Here is a 25,925-nt window from a genome sequence, read left to right as displayed (position 1 = left end):
AGAGCCCAGTTGTTTATTTGGAATATACATGGCTTCCGTGATATCCTCAATTCGATCATGAGAACAGCCTCGATTGCCAAGATTGTGCTATTGAGTATGGTACTTAATTATCCAATGAGCTGTCGGAATAGACAGTGTACGGAAGATAGATATAAGAACCGGCAAGATTGTCCTTTTCAGTGATAGAGCAGCACTTTAAAGATAAGGATCGATGAGCCAAGATAACCAACGACCTTCCACATTAGTCCTTCATGATAGTTCATAGGTCACGTAGATCACTCTGACTTAGTTCATTGATAACAATCCTGCCAAGTTGGCGTTATCATATTGCTCTCAGCACAAAGGAGGAGATCGATAGTGCAAAAATGGCCACATGTACTGAGCCTAGGCGATGAAAATGTTTAGGCAAATTTGGCCCAAGGTTGGGGGAACTCTGGACTGGGTTCACTTTGCCATCCTCTCTTCGGAAGTCTTAGGTTTCCTTGCTCCCTGAGGTGAACTAATTCGGGAACAGCCACGTCTCAGACCCCAAGACCAATATCAACTCAGATATCACAAGAAGGATCCAGGTTAACAGGTCACATGCTCAGCCATGGAAAGGACCCCCCGGCCCTGCTTCAGATTACCTAGGGTTTGAGCAAGAACCCCACGTTGATTAGGTAGGTTTAGAAATATTATTCTCCGGGGTCGTTACACCGTCGTTAGATAAGCTTGTTATGTCCCTTGACTCAGATGTTTGACATCAAACGGGGCTTTCGCTTCACACATGGGGCAAACGATCACTGGACATCTTTCCCATCTTGGACAGCCAGGCAATAGTTCAGTAATACTTGTAACAACCTCATACATGCAAAACCACGCTGCATCGTGGGTCTTCTATTTATTCACGTGCTGGTCTAGTCATGTCTGAACCCTGTGAGCTGTTACAAGCCAAATCGTACTGCAGAAGACTCTCATGTTTCTGGTGAATAACAGACAGGTATTCAACGAGGTATTTCAGGTCTGATTTGCGCAAAAATTCAACCGAAAACCAACAAGCACAGGTCCTTATCTGGCCCTGAGAAGTAATGCTGGTAACGGTTTTAGTTGGTGAATTAGCAGAAAGTTGCCATAGTCGAGTCACAGGTAGTTGCGGCAGCAGGGCCTGTTGAGTCATAACAGAGGGTAGCAATGCGAAACATGAATCAAGTGGACCTGGTGAGAAGTCCAGCAACTGCCTACCTACATGTAGGTAGTACCCACCAATTCATGAAGAATCTAGAACGTGACACTCACATGAAAAGAACATTTTTAGCAACTGCGTTGTGAATATAAGACATAGTATAACGTGCCGTCCTACCCGGCCTCGATAGGTACATGTGAGAACTGAATTTGCGGGTGCGGGCGTGACCTATTACCGTTTTTGGACTGCGAATTGCATCTCATAAACTCTGCGATACGATGCGATGCAATGCAACTCATGCGCACAGGCTGCCCATCGCTAGGGCGGTAGAACGGGTTGTGGATAGATACATGGGTTCGTACCCCTGGAGGCTTAATCCATCAGCGGCCAGGTACCTTTGGGAGGGACCTTTGCAGAGACTACAGACTCTTCGTAAACCGACCAGCGGGCTATCCTATCTTAGTTGATGGGCTGGCAAGCCGGCCCTTCACTCCTCACTGGGGCAGAGCCAGGGTGCGATGTAACGGGATGAAGTCTATCGCCAATAAGTTAATAAGGGAGGCTTGTCAGGCGAGATCTAAAGTGTCCGCTTTCGATACCAAGAGCCCTTAGACGAAGTTGCAGCACTCGGAAGTATTGATGGGACTAGTGCAACAAAATGCATCTGTCCAGACCGAGATCCCAATTCGGCAGATGTGCACGAGATTTACGTAGAAGCTTCAACGACTGCATGCGACTTGACCAATAGCATGTTGTAGAAAATTTCTTTTCTTTTTGACAACATGACACCCTCCCGGTGCAGGAGACTCACTAGCCCCTGTGGTGCAGAACCGACGATTCGCGCCGTTTCTCCCTCTGCTTCAGGGGTTGATGCTCTTTTTGAGCCGATGTCGCCCCATTACGCCGAAGTGATAGCAGTTCCTTGAGACGGAATTTGCAGCCGCCTGCAGCTAATTTGTCCTTGGTCCGAGAAAGTTGAGTCCTTGGGCTGAGGTGGAACACCCAAGTGGATTCAATGGTGTTTTAGCTCATGTTCAGTCTTTGAGCCTCCAGCAATAGCGCCAAAGACCAACGTCTTCTGCCGTCTGTATTGGAGGCACCTGTACGAACGCCCAAACTGGTAGCGACGCTGAGAGGATGGCCTAGCACCTGGGAATTATTGTTGAACTAGCGACACTTGGGTATTTTGGGCGGATAAATTCGAAGGCGATCCGCATCGATCTCTGCAAGCAAGTGTCTTTGTCTGTATCATGAGTTACAGGCCCACAGTGTCATCATTCACAGCTGCATGTCTGTTTGTAATTCTTCTTATCCAAAGCATTATATTCTAATTTGTGGAAGAAGAAGGTCTCTTTGGGACCTCCCTTACATGGAGAGAAATGCAATCTGATCACGGAGCATTGAACTTCTGTGCTAGCAACTGAATTGTGGTTGTTCATGGTGAGTTGCTAATCGACTTGCTACTAGAATTGACTTTTAGGTTTGGTGGGCTTTTTTTGGTCCTTGATGGTGGAGAAGTTTTCTCTGGAACGGCGGCTTAAAAAGAGCCAAGCCTCTCCAAGTAGAAATGTGAGGGGAATTCTGGAGTGATTATTTACTTACCCCAGCAGCGGCCAAAGAAAAGTCGACAATTCTGGCAGGGATACTGTCATCCCCATGTCCCTCAGGCGCTCTACCATTGGGAGGGACCTGCCAAGCCTTATTGTCAACACAACAGAGCCAGTAGAGGTAGCACATGGTCTTTGCCTGGTCTGGAGAATGGAGGAACTACTGTATTGCGCTAATGTTTTCTAAGCGAAGCATTATGACGGAACAAACTTGGACTCCATGGCTGAAGAACACTGAAGAAGCCGTAGAAGTCGCGCATCATCAGCCAGACCGTTTTAGCTGCAGGCCAATGCCTATACTGAAATGATGTTACACCCCATATGAAATCATCCAAGCCCTAGACCTGCACGATGATGATCAAGACTAAGTTCGACCGAGGGAATGACGAGGGCACGCCACCGTCCATGCGAGCGAAAAAAACGATCCATAATATGACAGAGACAAGGATGCGTATATCCGTAATGCATGGGTTCTGTCTGGACTCCTTGTCTGGCGCCAACACATAGGGAAAAGCTGGACCAAGCCAAGTTTCCACAAGCCGCGGAAGCGAAGCGAAGCCAAGCTAAGAAGACGACGATATCCAAGAGAAGGTAAGGGTAGGGTAGGGTAGGGTAGGCCAAGGTTGAGGACGAGCATGCTATGGACATATGTAGATGCTTTCCAGCATCAAGCAATGGAACAAGCTTTTGAGTCGAGGCTAACTGCTGGCTGCTGGCTGCTACGCAGTGTAATTAGCTGGGAGCTATGGGTTTGAGCCGCCTCAAAGGCACTTCTTCTTTTTTAAGTTCTCGCGTGACTAGTAACCATCACTTGGTCGCTACCGACGCTGAGGTAATGCCCGGAGGATCGGAGATGTCTTGCATAGGCACGCTCTAACTCAATACCACACCAGTAGTAGTGAAAGTGGCATCACTGAGAGAATCATTGACGAATGCTACAGTCTCGGCTGTCCTGCACTGTGCTCTTCTTGATTACTGCAATCTGCATGTCGTTATTCCGCATAAAATTCTCGGCGCTGGCAACGTCTTGGTGTAGAAGCGCCCAGATACTCGATGCGCCCAATGCAGTGTAGGTACTAACCTGCTTTCATCTCAAGCACCTGTCATTGCCTCTAGGTTCTGACTTGGCTGGAGAAAAAAAGGGTGGCTACGGCTACGGCTACGGCTGCGGCTGCGGCTAATACCCGTACGGCACAGTACAGACAGGTGTGTCGGCAACCCATTGATTCTGCACAAAGATCCATCGATCATAACTAGGTAATTAATTATGAATGAGTGGCTATCGGGCCTCGACTCACCCGAGTGGTTACACAGCGTGCGGCGGCCACTTGACAAGTCGTGTTCATGGACCAAGATATGTATGTACGTCCGGATGATATGGATGAGAAAAGAAGGGCGTGAAGAGTTTCCCATCCAGGTAGGTAATTTGACGAGGCATTGTTATGTTCTCACCGGTGCCCTGCCAACTTACCTATCAGTTACGGTATTGGATGGTACGTAATGGGAGGAACTGCGCTCCGTATTCACCGAGTTGCTATAGTGCCTTGCCTACCTGGAGTAAAGTTTAAGGGAGGTCGGCACAATAGCGGTAAGATTGGGCTGTATCCAAGGTGCTAGGTCGGTATGAATGTTTAATTCGAATTTCACTGAACGGTACCTACTGAACTTATCAACAAGAAACTTAATTAGCCGGGTGTAGGCAATAATGACTGGTCAAGGTACAGTGAGATGATAAGGTGGCACAGTGTGTAAGAATACTGATACCGACAGAGATAGATAGACCTCTTACCTTAGTACTTATGACTTGAGGTGAGGTGATTGGACAGGAACTTGAGAGATGCGCAGGTTCGAGCATCCTGCACAGTAGTAGCTAGTACCTTATGGCCTGATGCTTGACAGCTCGAGTAAACAGTTACAGAGGTGCTTGTTGCAATTCATGCGTAAAATAACGGAAAGAAAGGACTATCACGTGCCTGTAGCCCAAAGGATGACCAAGTACTACCTACTAACCCATGCACATACCGTATGCTTGTATGCCGTGGCCACCACGTTTCCCAAGTTTCTTCCACCAAACTCAATTTCTGATGTGCCGAAGCCCAAGAGCCGAGACTTCATCTGTACATGGCCCGACCTCGCAGTTTAACTTGGCCGCTAGCAAGCAAGAATAACAAAGTTCTCCGCGGCAACCATACTTACTGTATGTACTTGCTGTATAGAATGCTACACCTGAAGATTACCTAGACATTCTTTTGCTAATGTTCGTTATCGTACAATAGCTGGCTGTTTGTTATCTTTACCCCTCAGTGTTTGCTTCAGTGTCCGTACTTTAATGCTGCTAAGCCGAGGCATGATGGGTTCCCTGCAGATTATTGCCAAAAGGTCCAGATCATGGCAACGATACCTAGTTATCAGATGCATTCCGTCTTATCAAGTATCCGGTTTCCAATTGTCCCGCTACGACGACACACAACGTCTGGACGGGGACCCAAGACCCTTGAGGCTTGATCCTTCTGGCCCCTCCCGAGCCCAGTCCCTCACCTCGTCCCTCCGTCCCTCCACTCCACTCCCCCCTCCTTCTCTCCAGCACCCGCCCGTGAACCCACCGCCCCATCCGTCAGGTCAACAGGGGCGTTGTCGCTCTGGATCGCTGCAGCACGTAATGTAACCTGCTGCAGTGCCCACTATGGCACTGCTACGCTGCAGAGAGATGCGCTACTGGACCCTCCCTCCGCTCTGCTTTGTACGATGGATGGATCATGCCAAGCCCAGGATCTTGTCCGGGTGGGCGTTACCGATGCATGCGAAGCACGAGGTTGAGTGGATGGACTCGACAGGAGTGGTAAGAGGCGGTACAAGGGTAAAGAAAGAGCGAGAGAGAGAGAGAGCGAATGGCTGATTCAAAGATATAAACTTGCAAAGTTTCCCACACCTTGCCGTCAGTTCCCTTCCAGCTTGTTCGTTCGTTCGTTTACTAGAACTTTCCAGATCGCTCACAAACGAACAAACAAACATCGGCTCATCGACTCAACGAATCTCACGAAAGAGGGCAGCGGGTTTCTTCTGGTTGACATCAGGCTGCCTGTAATTGTGCTGTGCTGTCTGATAACCCAAAAGATTTACCAAGAGACCGTACCGTGTCTCTATCTCTGAGACAACATTACCTACCTACTAGGTACATAGCCCAGAAACATTTCTGTTTCGGTCGTTGCATTTGGCTTGCTCGTTGATTGTGGTGAATCTTTGACATTTTTTGTCTATCCAAACTGCTGAGACTCTTATCTCAATACGAGCGACTATCCTTGTCAGAGGATTGAGTTCGAGGCTACTGTCTGTCCATTCGTACACCATCTATCTGCGCCAGCCACAAGCCAGAGAGAGACTTTGGCCAACAGGAGCATCTGATAAGAAGCCCGGTAGACCCCGAATCCTTCTTTGTCTTCGCCCATCCTTCGTGGACGAGACAATTGCTGCTGCTTGCGAGGTTCTCTTCTGCAAAGTCCCTTTCGAGCAACCGTCGCATCGTCAACGCCCGCAGAAACTGTTCAGGTCAAGGACTAAAACAACCCGGCTCCTGGCTAGGTTAGAGTCTAGTCTACTCCGTAGGCCCCACCCAATTGCTCTTTGGGCGTTACCACGACAAGCTTTAATCTTTAAATTGGATCTCGAACCGGGCTGTGTCTCGAGCCAAGCAGGGTGTGCCTACTGCTCAGAGTCATATTTGGGTACGTCATTTCCTACTTCCAATTGACATCTTCGTTCCTCACATCTTCCCCTGTCCCTCCCACAAGACAAGTGAGTTACGGATACTCTGTTTCACTTGAGGATCAAATATCGTGACTGTGTTGGATTGCGCATTTGACTTACAACACTTTCTGCTCTGTAGGTATAAAAGATATCAAAGATCCACCTTCCTCAATTGAAGTTTTCAGTTCGGCGTTGAGCAGCATCTTCCGCTCGCTTCTCCCGCCGCCGACTCCAACTCCAACTCAGCTCAATTCGATTCAGTTCGACCTCTGAACCTTTCTCTACGGCTCGCATCTGTCATCGCCTGAATATTAGGAAGAGACAGGTAGCAGAGCGAGCCTGAGAATAGGTGATATCACCATTCGCTCTTTTCTTCTTCTTTCTCTCTCTCTCTCTCTCTCTCTCTGTCATTTTAGTTGACGTCCATTCCCTCGATTGCCGAATTTTGTTATCATTGATTAGACATGAAGTTTGGCGACCATCTCGAAAGAGAGTCTGTTCCAGAATGGAGTCTCCGTAGGTTTCAATCCTCTCCGTCGAAACAATTCCCGTATACTGACCAATGGCTTCTTGATGTAGATAACCTCGACTACAATTCCATCAAACATGAGATCAAGATGCACACAACGCGCGACCAGGCCACGGCTATGGCCATTCCCGGACAGAAAGATGAGGCTCTTTCGCGATTCGAGGATGGCTTATACATGGAGCTCGATCGTCAGCATGAAAGACTGCAGTTATTTGTTTCAAGCAAAGCAGATGAGATTTCGCGCCGATTAGGTATGTCATGGACTTATAGATCTGCGCCACGTCTCGAGTGGCACGCGACCACATGCCAAATCTAACACCTCCCATAGAATACCTCGCCAAGAACATCAATCGTTGGGCATCAAAGAACCAGGAACAGCTCGCCGGTGAGTCTGCCATCAAGCACCACAGACGCTTCACCAAGTACGAGCGCGAATTGGTTCGTTGTGGCAGTGACATTCAATCCCTCGAGCGCTTCGTCAAGGCTCAGACTGTCGCCTTTCGCAAGATCACAAAAAAATACAAGGTACGTCATCATGACTTCTTGGTGTGAGTTTGACATCTAGATGAACGTACTGACCGATCACTCACTTACAGAAGTGGACTGGTTCTACAACTCTCGGTATTCGTCTATATGAGAACATTCTCTCCGACCCCAAAAGTTTCACTCGCCGTGACTTTTCCTCCTTACAACAACGTTATGACGACATCACATGCACACTCAACGCTGCCGCTCCCGCATTGAGCGAACCTAGCTCACCGGAATCCCCAGCTCAGTCATACAGACGCCAATCTCTTTCAGGATCTCTCAACTCGACAAATCGTCACCTCACCAGCCGCGCTCAACCTACGTTCGAATTCTTACCTCCACCGCAGATGGAAGAACCTGCCAAATACTGGAACGAATATGACGATGGGAGTGAATGTGCAGCGGATGATGACGGATATGCTATCTATATAAACCCAGATGAAAGCACCAGTTTTCCGGGATTCGACTACCTGCAGAATGTCCTCAAAGCTCCCATGAAGAAGGCAAGGGGTTGGTTCAAGCGCCAAAACAACGGGGAGCGCCAGTCTTTACTTGGTGCCAACCATTCACCTTACCAATACTCCAGCACGACCTTCAACAGCAGCGAGTCGGACGAGGACGCAGGATATGCTAGTTCAGATGGCTTCCCCGCGACTGGATATGCCACACACTATGCCCTTCCCAGCCTCAATCAACAGCAGGCACATTTGTACCGTGAGAAGACCTTGTTTTGGGGTACGATCAGCTCTTTTGCCGTGTCTTTCCTGCTCCTCCTCGTCGCAGGCACGCTTATTTCTACCGGTCGACATAGACTCAGAGCTGAAGTTGACGCGGGCGTTACTGTTGGCGTTGTTGCGAGCTTGTTCACCGCCTGTAGTGCTCTCGGTATGACGTTATACCGGCACGACCGACTGTCATTTCCACATCTGCTGGCAGTTTGGACTACTTTCGTCGCAGCATGTATCCTCAATGGCATGCTGCTAATTTTGGTCGTGGGAAACTCCCCGTAATGCGTAAAGGACGAAAGGTTATCCTGAATCCATCGAACCTTCATGATCTCAAAAAGACTGAGCCACAGTTGAGACGCTTAATGTTTGCATGTGAGCGATTATTTTGACGGATTGTGTTATTTGTTGAGCGATTTCCAAGTTATAGGAGCAATGCTTGAGCATTTTGCCTTCCACGCCGATAGACTGAGAAGCCGGCCGTCTAGTTGGAGGTGTCGTGTACCATGATCGTGCATGTGCTTTGGTATACGCATTTATCTTCGATTGTAAACGAATAGAAATAATTGAAACCTCGCGGTATGCCAAGCTAATGAAGCAATGTCTCGCCTTGTGGAGTTGTGATGTAAGAACTCAAAAAGCTGTCAATATTGCCAAAGAGGCATTGCAATTCGTCCTAGTTAATACCCAATATCTAGTCGTTTCGGTTGAATGGCATGATGTGATAAACATGGTGCGTTTATATAGCTTTCGTCGTGGTTGCATCATTCATCCATGAAGCACCATTGTGTCTCGTCGGCGTCCGCTAGAAATAGTTCAACCTTGTTGACAAGTTGTCCTGTACAGAGTCAGATGCCTTTCCACTACGTCGTTTTCTGCTCTATGGCTCGATCCTGTACGGCTCGCCTTGCTAGTAGCTTAATAACTTACCAGCGACTCCCCATCTCTTAGCAAAAAAGTGCAATGACGCAAATATGTTGTGAAATCTTGTGTCAGCTTCAGGGATTAGATGCTCGAGGTGGCTCAGGACCATGAGGCAGTGGTAAGCCGAGTATGGCGTGACAGGTGAGCAGGGGGCGAGAAGGTGAGGGCGATGGGCGAGTTGGTCGTTCAAGTCGGTTGTAGTGTCGGCAATGATACGGATCGTGAAATTAAGACCGGCGATGGCTTTCGGGGCGATGTCATCGGCGGTTGGAGAAAAGGGTCCTGCAGCGGATATGGTGTTGGCGGCGCGAAGCTGGCGACAGTAAAGGAAAAGAAGGAGGCTAGGTCAATTGTCAGTTCCTTTTTAAGAACTACCTTTGGAAAGAGACAATATTCGGCTGTGCTTCATGTCCCAGGGTCCGTCTTACCATGTACAAGTGGCGAAACACTCGTAGAAATCTCCCCAACGAGAAGTCTGCATGATCATAGCCTCGACAAGAGCACGCGTTGCAATATCTAGTTCGACATACTCCTCTAACAAGGCATTGGGGTTCCCTTGGGGTTTCGGAGAATAGGCTCTTGTATAAAGCATTGCACATTGACAATTTCTTTGGAATGGCCCCAGAGGTACCGAAGGGGCCACGCTGGCTGGGTGTCGCTGAACAGAACGCGTGGGCGATTGATTCTGATTGTGCCAAATGAGATTGCTTGTTGGCAGTAAATCATCGGCGGCTGGGGATGGTACTTGAAGTGGCATATGGATGAGAGAACAATCGACATGAATGAGACGATCGAGGACGAAAAGACTCCAATAGACACAGCGGCGTTCTTCCTCTTCATAAGGAATATTGGCCTCTCGTTCAGCTTCGATGTACTTTCCAGGGCCGATGCGCAGGACCATGGCCATGGTGTTTGCATCTCCAATACTCACATAAGCACGCATTACATCACCGTGGCCAAACTCAAAGAGTGCCAGCAGGATGGAACATTGGACAAGTTCAATGCTAGGAGCAGAAAGACCACGTAAGACGCTCAGGACTCGTTTGGCAGCCCTATAAGCTGGCATCTCAATCATATCCTTACCCTCATTAACGTTGGTGCTCGCGGCAGCAGCTTCATCATCGTACTGAGAGACGAGCTGCATGCAAACGATGAGGAGAGCAACAGCAGGGTCGCGGGGTCCTTGATCGGCATTGGAGCTGGCCCCTGACCCTAGGTTGTCCGTACGGATGGCAAAGAGTTCCGGATGGATTACAGAGAACCAGGGATTCATAGTCTCAAAGTAGCGTTCGGTTGCCTCACGCCAAGGAATGTTGCGCGATGACAGTAACGCCATCACCATTGAGCTGGAAACATCAAAAGCAGGGTCAAATATACCCTGTCCATATGCTTCTTTAGGTGTAGATCCTGCAAGATATCCAGGTTCCACAACAGCGGTTGTTGGGGCCGTGTAGATAAAATCATAGGAGCACGTAGTTGCAAGTCTAGCGAGTTAGTCAAAGGAGATCGGAAAATCGAGTTGCAAGGGCAATTACACACCTCGTACAGCGAGAACAAGCAGGCAATGCTTTATCACATTTCTTTTTGGTGCGAGTACACTTTTCACAGGCTCTGTGCGCACGTTCAGGCTCCATTGGAGACTCAGAGCCCCGTGAAGATGACACGGAGCGAGACATAATGGTTCTTCTTCTGGGATCCGTGGTGGCTGATATGTAGCCCGTAAGATGGGCTTGTACTTTGAGGAGGTAGTGTGGTGGGTGTACGTTAGAAAAAAAGACTTATGCTGACTACGCTTTTATTATGTCAGACAGCAAGGAGGTAATGGAAGAATTTGAGCTACCTAGACAGAGTGGTTTGATAGGCGTATACCGTGAGCAGGAGTAAGATGCAGATGCAGATGTAAATGTGAGTGTATGTGTACGTGTTGTTGAGCTTGATGTAAGATTGAGACTGTTGTCTGATACTGATAATGAAACTGATGGTAAGGAAAGAGAGGAGAACCGAGACATTGAGGCCGGGAACGAGGGCTATTTGACGTCGAGTCTCAGTACGAAGAGAACATGATGCCCCCCCGGGCCACAGAGTTGATTAGATGTCGATGGGTCTCTTGATGCTTCCAGGCCTGGGGCCAGAATAGGCCGAGGGGTGGTTGCAGATACGCACTGCAAAGAGACCACAGCAAATGCGCAGCACAGCGGGTGGTAGGTAGCTGTACGCTGTACGCTATGCCGTGTTGTACATACGGCACTCTAGATGGCGAACCCGGTAGATGGGCGCCGGGTGCCAGGTGCAAGGTCAAGATTGACAGGGACCAAACCAAGGATGACGTCTAATCGGTTAGTCAGCCGCTGCAGGGGGGCAATGGTGATGGAACCTAAGGCTGTGAGAAGAAGGCTGAAGATGTTGATTTGGAAGGATAAGGTAAATATTGGAAATTGGACAAAAAGGTAATGGGGCCTAACTAAAGAAGAAAGCAGACAGCGGAAAGAGCGGGGGCAACAGGGCCTGCCAGCTCAGGGATGATTTCAAATAAGGTGTAATGTCGCAAGTAACCTGAAAGGGAAAGACACAGGAGCCAAAATCCACAAAGCAAGCAGGAACATGGACAGCACACGCCTGGTGGACGGAGAGTTTAAACTACCTTGGCACTTACTTCCCTTACTTACTAAGGTAGTACAGTACAGGATATTGATCATGGAAGGGCTCAACTACAGCCCTAGGTAACGACCTAAGTATTAAACCCAGACGACGACTGCAGAGATGGCTTCCTCAAGAGGCATGATTAACCCTCAAACCCCACTAATCGGGAGAGATACAGGGCCTAGAGATAGATTAATTAACTACCTTAGGTACCTAGGTACTGAGGTACTCAATCAGCACATAAGTAAGGTAAGGTAAGTACATACTGCGCTGCTTGAAGTCTGAGAGGAATTAGGTACCCCTAACATCGAATCCGTCCATCCATCCATCAATCACATCTCATGCGTCCGAAATGCCGGGTCACGCTGCAAATCCCCCCTCCCGATTCCCCGGAGAGACCGTTACCTCTCAGCCCAGTGAGGCCATGGCCATGTCATGCCCATGGTGGATGCATCCCCCATCTACAGCGATGTCATTTGCAGGTTAGCGCGCCCGGACATTACGTGCCACCCAAGCAGCCAAGCTTACCTTACGCTTAGAATTAGGTGTAGTAGTTTGAGGGGACGGGCCATCCGCTACGGGAGTTGGAGTTGCGGGTTGGTCTGAATTAATCATGCCCATCTAAGCAAGTTTGGTGACAATGCTGAATGATTTTCTGAAGCAATTAGTTCCTCAGATCTCGATCATACACGAGTCGACTTCACATCAAATCTCTTATAAAGCATCTTCAAACTGAACTCTTCAAGTTCATTCTAGCATCAGCTTCGATTGTTTGCGGTAGGGACTCCAATACTTATGACATCACCGCCTCGCTGGCCCCATGGGTAACATTGAGAAAGATAAGATGCCACCATGCGACCTTTTTCTTTTTCGTACAGACAACACGAGAACCTATCACATTCTAATAAAAGAAACACTGGGATCTGGTGGATTTCTGTTTACTAATCGCAAGCTAATACCTTTCCATTCAAACATCAGCTAAGTTGCCTACCAATGCACCAACAATGACCTCCCTCAAAACCCTAGATATTGACCCATTCCCACTTGACTGATGCGATCCATATCCGGGGACAGTGGAACTGACCTTGCTTCAACTATCTCAGACAGGAAAGAGACCTATCGAGATTACGAATCAACTGACTCTGCCACGATGGATACGAGATGTCACTACCAGCAGGGCTGCGGACTAAGGTACCTACTTCCTTCGCGCTCTTGATGCTGGTATAGGCAGTCCTGTCTTATCTTTCTATGGATGTTCAGCAAGTAGTTGCTAAATTAAGCTCACGAAAACCTAGTGCATGTCTACTAAGGTAAGGTAGCCGTTGAATATTTCCCGCAACACCAGCAGGTTTTTTTTTCTATAAAAAAAACAACAACCGCGATATCAGTCAGATGCCTACCCATCAAGCTGAATAGAGAGCATGCCATAGACACTCCCTAATAGGCGGTTAAGCGAGAGGACCCCTGCTCCGTCAGAGCAAAATCCGAGCGTTTTCGGAATTAACCTCAACTACTGACTCACCCGGCGTAAATCCCGTTATGGCAGCTTGATAGACATATCCCCACCTTAGGCCTTGCCTAAATAGCTGCAAATGTCGATTGATATTTACTTGATGTGCAAACTTTCAGCTTAACGGAAACCAAAGTTCACTGAAAGGAGAGTGCTGTTTACCAATCACCTGGTGACTAGGTCCATTGATCCCTCCAAAGCAAACCCCATACGTTAACTCAACACGAATACAACTACCAATACGCGGGTCCAGAGGTTGAATTTGTGCTGTTGATCTCAAAACACTCCCCGGAGACCGATCCAAGACCTATTTTTATACCAGACTGATACTCGGATCTTATCGCTGGAGCCAAAGCTCACTCACCTTCAAGGGCCATCCAAGCATATGACATCCACAGAGATGCCCCATCACATCCGCCCCGGCACCACCGCCGATCTCACTGTGGCTACAGATCTCTATATGCAGAGCTTCGACAAAGAAACTCTGCTCGACTTCATGTTCCCAAGCCGTCACACCGACTCAACCCCCTTTCGTGAGTGGGTTACTCGGCGCTTTCGTATGCGCTACTGGACGCCCGGCTACGTTCTCACTATGCTAGATGATGCTAGAGGCAGGACTGTGGGATTCACTTGGTGGCATATGCCGGACGACTCCTTATCTTTCCGTGAACGATGGCTCTCAATTCGTAAGTCTCTTCATTGAATCTCTACCAACTATTGCATTATCCACTCAAGCCCGGTGAATACCAAAACCAGTTCGAAGCACTGACTCATCCAGACGCTTGGGTTGCCCCCATTATGTTGGCGGCGCTGAAAATACATTCCTACATATTTCCCCTTCGCCACGTAGACTCTCATCGACTTGGTATTTATGATCGCGTTTTCAGTACCATTGAACCCGACGTACTCAATTCTCCCCGGCGTCGTTCAGCTTGGTATTTGTCTAGCCTTGGGGTCTCTCCTCATGTCCAAGGTAGTGGTTATGGTTCACTGCTCCTTCAGCATGGCCTGGAGGCGGCCGATCGTGCAGGAGTTCCCACTTGGCTGGTGGGATTGCGTGGGCTCGACAAATTTTACAAGCGTTTTGGCTATGTAGAAGTGGCCAGGGCCAATGTTGGAGAGTTGAAGGACTGGGACGGCGGCATCATCATGTTCAGGGGGGATTGATCATCAAGATTGTGCAACCATGCTAGATCTCACAGCAGTCACGAATATCTCTCAACAAAGAAAAGCGGATATCACATAGCGCCATCAACAAGAATCTGATCACGATTCCTCATCAAAATATTGTTCAGATGTGTCATTCATCTATCATCTATCTGGCTACTTATGGCCGCTTCAGACCAGCAAAGTTACGAACTTTATGTCATAAGCATCTCCATAATAGCAAATCCCATCCCAGACGGTGTAGCAATCATAATAATCATCGCATTAACAAGCAAATATCCGCCCTGTGTCAAGCTATGCCGAGACATGCCTTATTTTTGTGTCGTCGTGCTTCCTCGGGTGCTCCAAGGGGCAATATTCCCAGACAACGGGCTGGAAATACCAAAAAAGGGGGTGGAGGGGAACGGGCGAATGCTAATGGAGCAACGTTTTTTTCAGTTCAGCAGTGATGAATAGCCCCAGACGGGGAAGCAACGCAAATTAGATAAATTCATTATAGTCGTGCAGCTCGTATCAAAAAGAAAAAGGTGGCAAAGCAGGAAGCTTCACAAGTGGCATACAAGGCCAGGCCTCAAAAACTTGCGCTCCCTACCGTCATTCAGGAAATCTGTTCCTTAGTGGCGATCGCTGTCGGAAGCTCGATCACCGTAGATGTTGTCTTCATCGCCATTGGTCGAAAGATTGTGTTGATAGGCCTGGTAATTGCCTCGAGCGAGAGTGTCGTCTAACTCGGGGGGGGATGCGTAGCCGTGTTGGAATCTTGGACGGTAGGCTACTGCTGGTTGCGTGGTAGGAACACCTTCATCAGTAACCAGATCAGCAAAGCCATACTCTGGAACTTCTTCATTTGGATACTGGCGCGAGGGACGGAGGCTAGCTTGGTCAACGGAAGCCAATGTGTGCTGCTGGTATTGGCTCATAGAGCGGCCGATCCTAGTGTTCGACCCAGTCTCGGCGGAAAACCAGTTGGGCTGGTGGATTTGTGAACGCGGATCATGAGAGTACGGGCGCTCGTCTGCCATGGAATGATGCAGCGAGTTGTCTAATCCGCTCATTCTAAGCTGAGAATGACGTTCTTCCGGAGCTGGATACGAGTAACCCGCTCCTGAAGCCTGAAAAGGAGGAGTCTCGTAAGAGGGATAATTAAGGGGCGCGGGCGTGAGTTGAGTATTGACTGTCGACGCAAGGAAGTGGTTGTCTCGGCTGTGTTGGGCAGCATAGCCTGCGGTGCCATACATCTGATCCGCTCTGGCCAACATTGGCATAGCGGCGGTATGGATCGAGAGGTTTCTATCAGTCAGTACGAATCCATTTGGGTCATAGTAGTGATCGCCACCATAAGACTGTTGGTAATAAGGGGCGTTATCGCAGGAACCTCGGTGATCGGTCATCGGCGCCTGCATATGACGATTAATACTGGAATAGCTCATTGAAGGTGCTGCTGGGTTCTGACTCTCATAGTATCCAAGACTGGGTTGTCGATCAGTGTCTGGCCCGATGCCAGCGTTCGCGAGGGGAGACCGAGAGCCGAATGAGTAGGGAGCAGGCCGGTTGGAGATATCATCGGTATACGATCTGGAGTGATGAGCGGGTCGAGATCCGTTGAAAGCAGCAGGAGGCGTGGGCGACGACGACGATTGCTGGCTAGAATGCTCACTCGCAGATCCCTCTTCTTGAACTGGTTTGAGGGGCGACGATTCTTTGACAAATGGGAGGGGGGACGGAACTGCCTCACCAGCCATCAAAGACGAACGGCTGGATTGACTGTTGGCCGATGTCTGATGGATCTGGACCTGAGCAGGCGGGTTCGTGAAGGCATCAACAACCTCTGGGAGGAACTCGACAGGAGGAACTTCTCTGAGATCCCCGTGATCGATCTCTTGGCAAAGACGTTCAATAACATCGAGGATCTCATCGTGCGTCTTGCCTTCGCCAAGGCTCTGCATGATCCAGTGAGGGATGGGATCCCGACTGTTCGTGTCTGCCAGGCGCTTAACCTCACGTCTTCGAATCGAGAATGTCCACGATCGGATCGTTATGCCCTCCTGATTAGTTCTGCTGGCATTCTCCAGACCTCGGCTCCAGAAGATCATTCGGATGATCTGCTCGTACACCAAATTGATCTGAGTGTAGCTGAATCTGATACCAGTTCGGTAGCGAATCCTCTGATAGTGCTTGCGACACATGCAAACCCAGACACGCTCCGGGATGCGACGAGTGCAGACCTTGTTGCGGCCGAAAATATGAGAGATGACCTTGCGAGGTACCGAATCAGTGTTGCATTCGGGAACTGCCATACAAATGTCACCACCCTTGAGGGGAACGTTGATGGTTACGTTTTCCAAGGTATGCAATGCTGCAAGAACACGATCATTTTGGTTAGCATGGGACGCCGCCTGTCCAGATGCACCTACATTCATTAGTTGACATCAAAAGAGAATACTGAGAAGGGAAAGATTACCTGGAAGAGTCCCGTTGGACTGCATCCTCACAGTCTCCGGGGGATGGAAGGGCGACTTTGTTGATGCACTACTAGGTGCAGGGGAGCTCTCTCCCGTATGGATCCAGGGATACTTCTCGATGCCAAGACGGTCGTGAGATGTGTTGATTTGTGGTGACAGTTGTGTTGGAGGACGAAGCTGCCGGAACGTAAATTGTGGCAGAGAAGTTGGTGCTTGAGGAAAAGAATGACTAGAGCCCTGGGCGGGGTTTGGTGCCGAGATGGTTCGCTTATGAACGCGATCTAACGAATTCAGAAACTGATCTTTTGGCTTCAAATAGCTGAACAAAGGGAACAGAGTCAGTATATTCCTGGTGGGAAATTTATAGGCTGAAAGTGACAATAGACAGCAAGGGGAATGTGCGAGGACATAAGGAGTGAAAGATGGACGGGGGAGCTAGAAGAATGCAAACATTTTTCCGGCTGCCTGAGAAGAACTATAAACACGCAGTGTGATTCACCGGCTCGAGGCCAGGTTGGTAGTGGGACAATGCTGCTTTCGAGGGCCAAGTTCCTCCCGCTTAATGGACCAGCTTTTATGACTAAACATAATCCATCCGAGAAGCGTCTGCAGCTGGCAATCGTTTTTCTCCTGACAATATGATCATTGTCTGTGATTCACGAGCGGCTAAATATGCGCCTCTGAGGCTTCCATATAGTTCGACACTGCTATTTCCCCTTTTTCTGTTCGAGGGGGTGCAAGCAAACGATACATGAATGCATGGTTTGGACGATTGGCAAGGGGCAAACAATGAACGAACTTCGATTCATGCTGAAAGCCATCTTCTCCTGCATAGGAACAAAGAGATATTGACTCACGTTTGATCTTCTGACAAATGGTTGTGCTTTCTTCTCATCATCCTCGCCTCTAGAATCGTGTCAGATGGGCTACCCGCGTACAACGACCTAGCACCATTGGTACGCTGACGAGCATGCGGCTTCGCAGACAGACCGACTGTTACTGGAGGGAGGGGCGCTGTTATCCTTGGAAGCCGCTCCAATTTTGCTTCCAGGTCAGCGATGCCAGAGCCTACCGTATTGCTCCCGTTGATGGTAGATACCGACGAGAATCTGGAATGGCCAGCAGAGAAGGTTGATGAGCAACAAGATGAGAAACTGCTGCGGCTGTCTGATATCTTATGGCTCCCTGACGCGGGCGACGTATTGTATTCCGTCCAGAGACTTGATCTTGATTCGTTTTAGTATGTGTACTCCTGCGATTGGCCGCCAGTGTGCAAAACATCATGCAGAATAGCAACACCAACACTTCGGCAGGACCAAGACTCACCTTCTCATGTGCTGGGAAGCACGGCGCTCACTGTGGTTACTAGTCTTGTTAGTCAAGCTAGATCGTCGAACACCGGCCGGAATATACACCAGCGCGGAAGTAAAGGGGGTACCTTTTCGGCGCCCAAGCATCTTGATGGACTTCTGGAGTTGAAGGCATTCTACTTGAATCAATGTCAACCCCAAGCTTGTCATGCCCGTACCGGGTTGTGGTTTTGAGTTTTCTTACCGGACTGGTAGCGCATATGATCCTGCGGAACCATGAAGATTTATACTGGCTGATGTATCCATTGATACTTGTCTGGAGTGGTAATTAGATGCATTCTGACGTCTCGCAGATTCCTGCTGCTCCTCCCAAGTCACTGGCGTGAAAGGAGGTCGCGTGGAGTTCTTGGGGCCAATATCCCGTGGCAGAGAGTAGCCACCAGCATCCCAAGGCGTTCGAGTTCGACTATCGGATCGCACACTAGATGTTCTAGACTGGGTGCAGTCGGGTGACGGAGTTGACAGTGACAATGACGGGCCTCTATGTTCCTTCTGCTCATTGTAAAGGTGTGGGCTTTCTCGACTATCCCTCGCTTCCGTGTCAAGTTCGCTGAACTGGTTTAGAATTGACTCAATCTTCATGATTAGGGTCTGTGTAGAGACTTGTCCGAACAGAAGCCGTATTAGAATGGAGTGATTATGGAACTGGCAGAATATGCAACTGGCGCCACTTGATTCGTGAAAAGACTGATGATGGGCGTGTGTATTTTGCTTGATTACAGCATCGGGATCCAAAGTCGTCTTTCTGGTAATGGTAGAGGTTCAGGGGATCACAATCTCATGATAACCGCCGCAAGGTACTAGAAACAGGATCAACCTCGTTCCGGAATAATTATCGATTATAATGCGAAGACACTCCACAGATCGGTGAAGGAACAAAGTAAAGAGGATGAAAACAAAGTGATTGGAGAGACAATTCGTTTAACTGTCAGGGGGACGGCTGTTTCTTGTACGTCTTCCAGAAGACTGGGGTCTAGGTTCGGTGCAGAATAACATGAAACTTGGCAGACGGATGCTATTTGTTTTTTTCACGCATAGAGAAGGGGTGAGAAGAGTGACAGGAGTGTCAGATAGATCGAGTCTGACCCGCTGAACCGAAGATTTCAGGTTGCCGATCTTGTCAAGGACCAGGATCAATTATTGTTCTATCGCTGTCAAAAAAAAAACCACCAAAAAAAAGGGCCCTCTCAGCTTCAGATCATCGGAGCCGCTTTGTTCAGAGGTCCGGGCTCCAATTAGTGACGGGGGAAGACAGGGAGGATACTCGAAAGTGAGAGATCTGATTCAGACCCAGTGGCTATGTCAGGGCTTGGTAACATGCAACAAAGTAGGGGAATGGGAAGAGATGAGACGAATCCACTACGACAGAAAAGTATGTAGGTCGCTAAAAGCTATGACTAGATGGATAACGCATGAAGCGGCCGGTAGGGTTCTGAAGACGGTAGTCGTTTGGGGTTGGGACTGGGGTCGGGGGGTCTCAGGAACGGAGGGCTGAAGGGTGTGGATCAATGGATCAAGGGCTCTTATGAGATGTATAGGATTAGTAGGCCAATCTGCCCAGGATTGAAGTGCTGAGCAAAGCAGTCCGCAATGGAAATTCTGGGAAATGGAGATGACCACAGGAGAGAAACCAAAGCGTATACTTGCAGCGGGAACCAGCATCATCATTGTAATTATGCTAGGCTATGAGCGCGGCAGTCGGTCCTAGCCCGGTGGCACAGGCACGGTGCTGCATGCGTTAGGATAATGACTAGAGAGATGCGTCCTTCCACTAGATATTTTCGAGCTGCTGCTCCAAAGTCAACAACGACCATTCGGATAGCCGTCAAGTCAAGTCAAGTCATGGGCCGTGGTGCTAGGCTAGCAGACTCGTGAGACGAGGACGGGGGACCATCCTAGCATTGTGGCGCCAAGGAAGCCTGCACTGAAGAATTCGAGAAGCAGACGAGCCAAGCCTGTCCATTGTTTTGCCGGCAGTTTCGAGCAACGGTTCGCCCTTGCTGGTTAGCATGACGGGTTGGTGTAGATCATGGCGTTGAGAGCCCCGTCCGAACCATGATCTCCACAAGGGGATAAATTGTCCGTACCAGGGTCAAGGAATTCCAGTGCTGAGAGATCCAGGCCAGCCAGGGCACCTCAGGATAGTCGGTCCAACCTCCAGACGAATACTGAAATCAGTATCTGGATGGATAATTCATTCCACAACAGTAGTCGTGCCCCTTTTTTAAAACCGTCCTTGCTCGGTGAGGCGCAGCGGCATGTTACCTGCAAGTTGACACATACTCCATTGCGGGAAAACTTCCTTCAGGGGTTTCGGCCGCCTAATAAGCTTCCTGAACATGGTTGTGTCACAAACCTAGACAGTCTGGGGTGTCACTCATGCTGGCAGAATGAGAATTGGCAGGTATGAGACCGCTGCGGCAGCATTGGAGCAGCTGAGCCTGGGACGCGCACAAGCATATGATAAATATGTCTCAAACCGGGAGATGCCGAGGCCAGACCAGGCACTGGGACAGGATGAGTGAGAAGAGATCCAAGTTACTATTCTAGGTGGCCCCTTACAGCAAGACATGAAAGTTCATCTTTGGTCAAGCAAGACAAGACGAAAGGAAGACAGGGACGCTACTCCGCATCGCCGCCGCTGCTGCCACCACATACACTCGGCCATGCTATTGACGTCGTCCCGTCGGCTGCTGTGCCCGTGTCCATTGATACTGAGAGGTTCGTTTTTCGAAACAAGTTGTGGGCTATGCTCCGAGACTGTGCCGTCAACAAGGCAGCGTCTCCGAGGATATAGCTGGCAACTGTTGATTGAGATGTGACTTGACAGAGGATGTTTGGGCGATCACTAAGATAGCTGTTGTTTGGGCTTATGTGTTGATAGATGTTGCGCATAAGGCGGCTACGTAGAGCTGTGCCCAGATAAGGCGAATGGGATGATGCTGGCTAGTATGTACGTGCCTAGTGATCCCGGACTGATCGCGTTACATTGGCGGATGTATTGTTAGTAGACGACCCAGTTGTTGTTGAAATTGGGGTGCTTTCCCGACATTTGTCTATTGACTTGCTATTGTTGAGAGGCACACATGTATGCAACTTGCTGGGCGGGTCAAGCACAAATGTGTTGATTGGGCGCATGCAAGAAACACAAACGGCGTGGTGTTCTTCTTCACTGTGGGCCCCCAGATGGTGTTGAACACATACCTAAGCCGAGCTAAGCTAAGGTACCTAGAACCCTGAAGTTTTAGCCTCAATCTGGACTGACTGCCTGCATTGCCAGCGGAGAGAGACGAGAGTTAAGAATACCTTACCTACCTACCTTACCTAAGTAGACTAAGGGAGCCAGGGGGTCGCAAGCTGTTCCAAGTCGGGATAGCATGCCCCACGCCATCTGCTTGCGACGTCGCAGCACGATAGAGATACAGACGTAGGCCCAGAAAATCGTGGATGGGAAGGGATTCTGCTCACGGAAGAGGCTCAATGGTCGAGCCACCAACCAGGAGCAAGGTTAAGCAGTTTCAGCTTTCAGCCGAGTCCGTGGGAAGCTATACCCAGAGGGAAATTGTATGCGCAGGCTTGAGCTGATTTAGCCGTCGTGATGGACGCCAGCCGGCAGCCAGGGTAAATTGCTTGCAGGTGCTGTGTCGTATCTTCGGTCCGGCTTCTAATTATCTACCATTCTATTGTTAGATGGTTGTAAGTGTGGTCAAGTCTTGGCGTATCTATTTGTAGGAGGGAGTGGATGAATGCAGCTAAAGATCTTTGGTTCCTGTAGCAGGACGACCTTGGATTCCGACGTGAAATGAGAACGATAGCGCAATGATATTTTCAACTCTCAATATCCGTATGTAATGCCTATTCGATAATTAGGCACATTACCTGTCAAGGTTGGTAATTAGGTAGCTGTTATGGTTACACACGATGAGATGACGAAGGTCCCGTCCCATTAGCCAAAATCAAAGGGTCGTCTCACTTCGATCAAAAGGCTTTTTTCCAAAGTGAAAACTCAGCCAGAACAACTAGCATCTGGATGAAAAGCTGTAAAGAGCATCACGAATCAGAAGCCAAGTCATTTGTTGCTTAATCTGGCAAGGTTCTTGCTCCAGGAGCTTGTGCTAGAATAGGGCAATTGTCAAGTTAAATTGGGTGATCTTCAGAATCTCCATCTCTAATAATCTCTACCTCCACCTCCATCACACCTCACCACACCATACATACACAACCAGTTCCCCAGATGTTTCCAGCTATTCCATTCTTGAGATGGCGCAACCGCGTCAATTTGCTAGCGTGTAGCCACACCGAGCGGGCTGCTAGCACGGACAGGTGCTGATACACGCTTCGACTCATTATAGATCCGCGCTGGTTCAGCTCCGACATTTCGTCTCATGTGTCAATTCGAATCTCAGTGGTTCTCAGCGTCAGGGGGTTGGTCCGTCTTCGAATAGACTATCCGTACATACATACATATATACATACATACATACATACATACATACATACATACATACATACATACATACATACATACATACATACATACATACATACATACATACATACATACATACATACACTCGCATTACGCCACCAACTTCTCAAACACGGACACCCCCCTTCTCCCCAGACCTGGGACATGTGCTGGTACATGGTTATGTACATATGTACTCACTCACTGCATCGCGGAGAGACGGCTGTAAATAGACTAAACCGGGAGTTTGTTAGAGCCAGGACGAAGAGACGAAACGCCAGAAGCGCGGTAGACTACGACTAGAATTTGTGGCTGCGGCGCTGGGTTTGACCCTCCAAATGCCTATCCCGTCCAAGTCCAAGTCCAAGCCTGCCCACCGCGGCTGCGCTGCCCGCAAAGCCCTGGCTGAAGTCATCTCCTCTCATCCAGTTTGATTGAGGTGAGCTGCATTGACAGTACGTAGGAGGTCCATCTTCGAAACGTCTCTGACACTTCTCGGAAAGTCGATCCGATGAGGAATCCTACATGCGAAGGAGACAGGGTTAATCAGCCAAGGTCAACATCCAGCCACTCAGCAACCCTGTTAGACTCCGCCCGCATATGGTTCAACGTCCCGGCAAAGCATATCATGGTGCTGAACTTTGTTAGTTGCAGAATGGCCAACAAAGAAGCCGTCCATGCCAATCCTGCTACGTACTCTATCTTATGTCATGGTAGGGGTTGTTTGACAGCTGACAATTTTTTGTCTCTTCTCTTCTTTGCCTTTATTTGCAGATCCTCCAATGCCCCGCTTTCCCTGGGAAACAACCTTATGTACCTATCTAACTCAAGCCTCTGTTTTTTTTATTTATTATTTTTATTTTTTTATTGTTTTTTTTATTAAATACCCCAGCATCCATTATCATCCACTAGTCTAATATCCTACATTCACACACATCCAGTTTGAAATCCTTGAATCCAAGAATTTCCTACGTTTCTGCATCAACGGACCGAAGTCTAAGTAGCGCGTTCTGTCTATAAATACAGTCCCGAAAATTGCTATGAACAGGGAATATACCCTGGACCCCCTTGGATCCAGTTGAGTTTCCGAGCAGTGGAAGCAACTACGGTTTCGCTTTTTACGGTTTCGCCTGTACTGTAAGTTGCCTTTGATAGCAAACAGATGTGTCCAAATATTAAATTCTCCCTACCGTACTGCATTTAACACACGACAACTTACCTTGGATATTCTTTATGAACAGTGACATGAGCTCGTGCCATTTGATTTATGTACAACCTTCTCGACAGGAAAATGTAACTCAAGACCAGGCTCTTTATGCCGCCCACTTACTATGATCAGTCTCCCCAAACCGCGAAATACGATTTGCCCATCGTGATATGACCTGACACTAATGCAGGTCCTTCCATCCACCGTCCTGGGCGTTGCCGGCTCCTTGCCCCGGGCTCGACTGCATCAAACAAAATGATCTCTAGCCCTGGGCTCCAACGTGATGTGGGCACCACGCTAACTAAGGATCTGCAGGCAACTGAAGAGGTTGTTTCAGGTTGGGCACTGGAAAGCAAGAACACCGAAGCTTTTGAGGCACATGCCCTCCAAAATAGCATCCGTGCCGCTCTTAGACACGCGCGATGCAGCTTGAGACATAAACAAATACTTACTAATAGTCGAGGGGTGGATTTCAATGTCCAAGCGTGGCTGACCCAGAGGCAGAATATCGCGATTCCTGACTCTCAACCTTGGCAGCAAGAATCACCGAAAAACCCCAACTTCAGGAACTCTCTCCATCATTAGTCTTTCGTTGGCCTGTATTGCAAAGGTTTTCGCATCTTCATTGTATTTTAGGTTTAGTACGTCTTCATGGTTCGCACGAACCCTGACCCTGGGAAATGTTTCATACCGGGGTTGCTGGCCTCTACGCACTATTAGACTATTTCAAGATCCGGGCGACTACGGAACAGTATCACGCTCACGCCTCTAGATTGACAAGTGTCCTCAAACGACATACCACGGAAGATAATACAGTCGACAGTATGCAAATTTGCCAATTGCTACCTTGTCCCGTAGCCTCGATCCATGGTCCTGCGCCTCACGGATTCATCAGAAGCCGTAAAGGGGCGCGTATCATCAGCAACGTAGATCAACTCATTACCACAGAACGCCGCCCAGCAGTTGGTAAACTGCCGGTTTCTCAATGAGCAATCAATAGAACAAAGAATCGAGGCCAGATGGTCCTTCACCCTACTGCATGCCACCTGATCCATGACATACATGTCAAGTCTCCAAGAAGTCATCAGAGGCCCAGAGTAAACTTCTCAGGGCTCCTGGTGATCAGCCGTCCCATCAGCTATAACTCCCAGGGATAAAGCTTGTTGATAAACCCACTTGCTAATCATCAAAACGAAGATCGGCGCATGTGGAAACCCCCCAAGATCGATCAACTACAAACAACCTCACAACTGATTCATCTCCAGCACCTGAACTTCGGTCTGCGCATTTGAGCAGACAGGGTTTGCACGACATTATAAACGCCGACATTACAAATTGAAGCAGGAGGAGGGGGAGCTGAGGAGTCAAGAAACAGCTCTAGCCCCTCGAGATGGGTGTTGATCCAAGCTTCACACTTCGTGGGCTGCATATGTGCGGTTCCAGCGGCTTCCTGTAGGTAAATAGTTCCATGGAAGTTCAGGTCATCCATTAGAAAGGGGCAAATGTGCTCGACCTCGTTAGTTTCGGTCGTATCTCTTAGTTTTCTGGACAATGAAGAGCCACCCCTTCTCCTGAATTCGTTTTGCCCCCTCCCCTTTCCTTTCCTTTCCTCCCCTCCCATTCAGACTCTTGGACAGCATTGCAGTAGGGCTACTCCGTAGAGGGTCTCTAAGAAGATACAGTGAGGTGGTTACTGCTTTGATGTCTTTGGGTGCGGAATGCCACAATGGCGATATGTCTGTTAGCCAAGTTTGGGTTTCTCATCACTTACCACTTATGTCGTCAGCGTCCTGCGGCCAGTTTTTTGTCAGCAAAGCAATGTTCAACGCAAGCAGCCTGCTTCTTCAGCTTTGCTAACTTTGCTAGTTGGCAATAACGGATA

The 25,925-nt window shown here is 48.8% G+C and overlaps 5 protein-coding genes across 5 annotated transcripts; 2 read left to right on the top strand and 3 right to left on the bottom strand.

Moving 5' to 3' along the window:
- Positions 1–880: 880 nt before the first annotated feature.
- FPRO_08094 (uncharacterized protein) lies at positions 881–1,319 on the bottom strand (the record flags this gene model as incomplete). The annotated part of the gene is given in 3 exon segments (XM_031233778.1): positions 881–1,221; positions 1,226–1,257; positions 1,276–1,319. Coding segments are annotated over 3 exon segments (417 nt in total).
- A 5,658-nt stretch (positions 1,320–6,977) lies between these two features.
- On the top strand, positions 6,978–8,580 carry FPRO_08095 (uncharacterized protein; the record flags this gene model as incomplete). Its single annotated transcript, XM_031233777.1, has 4 exons — positions 6,978–7,029; positions 7,093–7,293; positions 7,371–7,567; positions 7,639–8,580. 4 exons carry the CDS (start codon positions 6,978–6,980, stop codon positions 8,578–8,580), a joined length of 1,392 nt encoding a protein of 463 aa, XP_031083580.1.
- A 479-nt stretch (positions 8,581–9,059) lies between these two features.
- FPRO_08096 (uncharacterized protein) lies at positions 9,060–10,895 on the bottom strand (the record flags this gene model as incomplete). The annotated part of the gene is made up of 4 exons (XM_031233776.1): positions 9,060–9,133; positions 9,226–9,560; positions 9,648–10,703; positions 10,759–10,895. The coding sequence occupies 4 exons, from the start codon at positions 10,893–10,895 to the stop codon at positions 9,060–9,062; spliced, it is 1,602 nt and encodes a 533-aa protein (XP_031083579.1).
- A 2,874-nt stretch (positions 10,896–13,769) lies between these two features.
- FPRO_08097 (uncharacterized protein) lies at positions 13,770–14,536 on the top strand (the record flags this gene model as incomplete). Its single annotated transcript, XM_031233775.1, has 2 exons — positions 13,770–14,055; positions 14,148–14,536. The coding sequence occupies 2 exons, from the start codon at positions 13,770–13,772 to the stop codon at positions 14,534–14,536; spliced, it is 675 nt and encodes a 224-aa protein (XP_031083578.1).
- Positions 14,537–15,150: 614 nt separating this feature from the next.
- Positions 15,151–18,950, bottom strand: FPRO_08098 (uncharacterized protein; the record flags this gene model as incomplete). The annotated part of the gene is made up of 6 exons (XM_031233774.1): positions 15,151–16,946; positions 16,998–17,317; positions 17,856–18,224; positions 18,325–18,363; positions 18,437–18,487; positions 18,553–18,950. The coding sequence occupies 6 exons, from the start codon at positions 18,948–18,950 to the stop codon at positions 15,151–15,153; spliced, it is 2,973 nt and encodes a 990-aa protein (XP_031083577.1).
- Positions 18,951–25,925: the final 6,975 nt, after the last annotated feature.

This window comes from Fusarium proliferatum (genome assembly GCF_900067095.1).
Source record: "Fusarium proliferatum ET1 genome assembly, contig: FPRO_scaffold007, whole genome shotgun sequence".
Lineage (NCBI taxonomy): Eukaryota > Fungi > Ascomycota > Sordariomycetes > Hypocreales > Nectriaceae > Fusarium > Fusarium proliferatum.
Note: the sequence above shows the minus strand (reverse complement) of the source record. Positions and strands in the feature narration are given on the sequence as shown.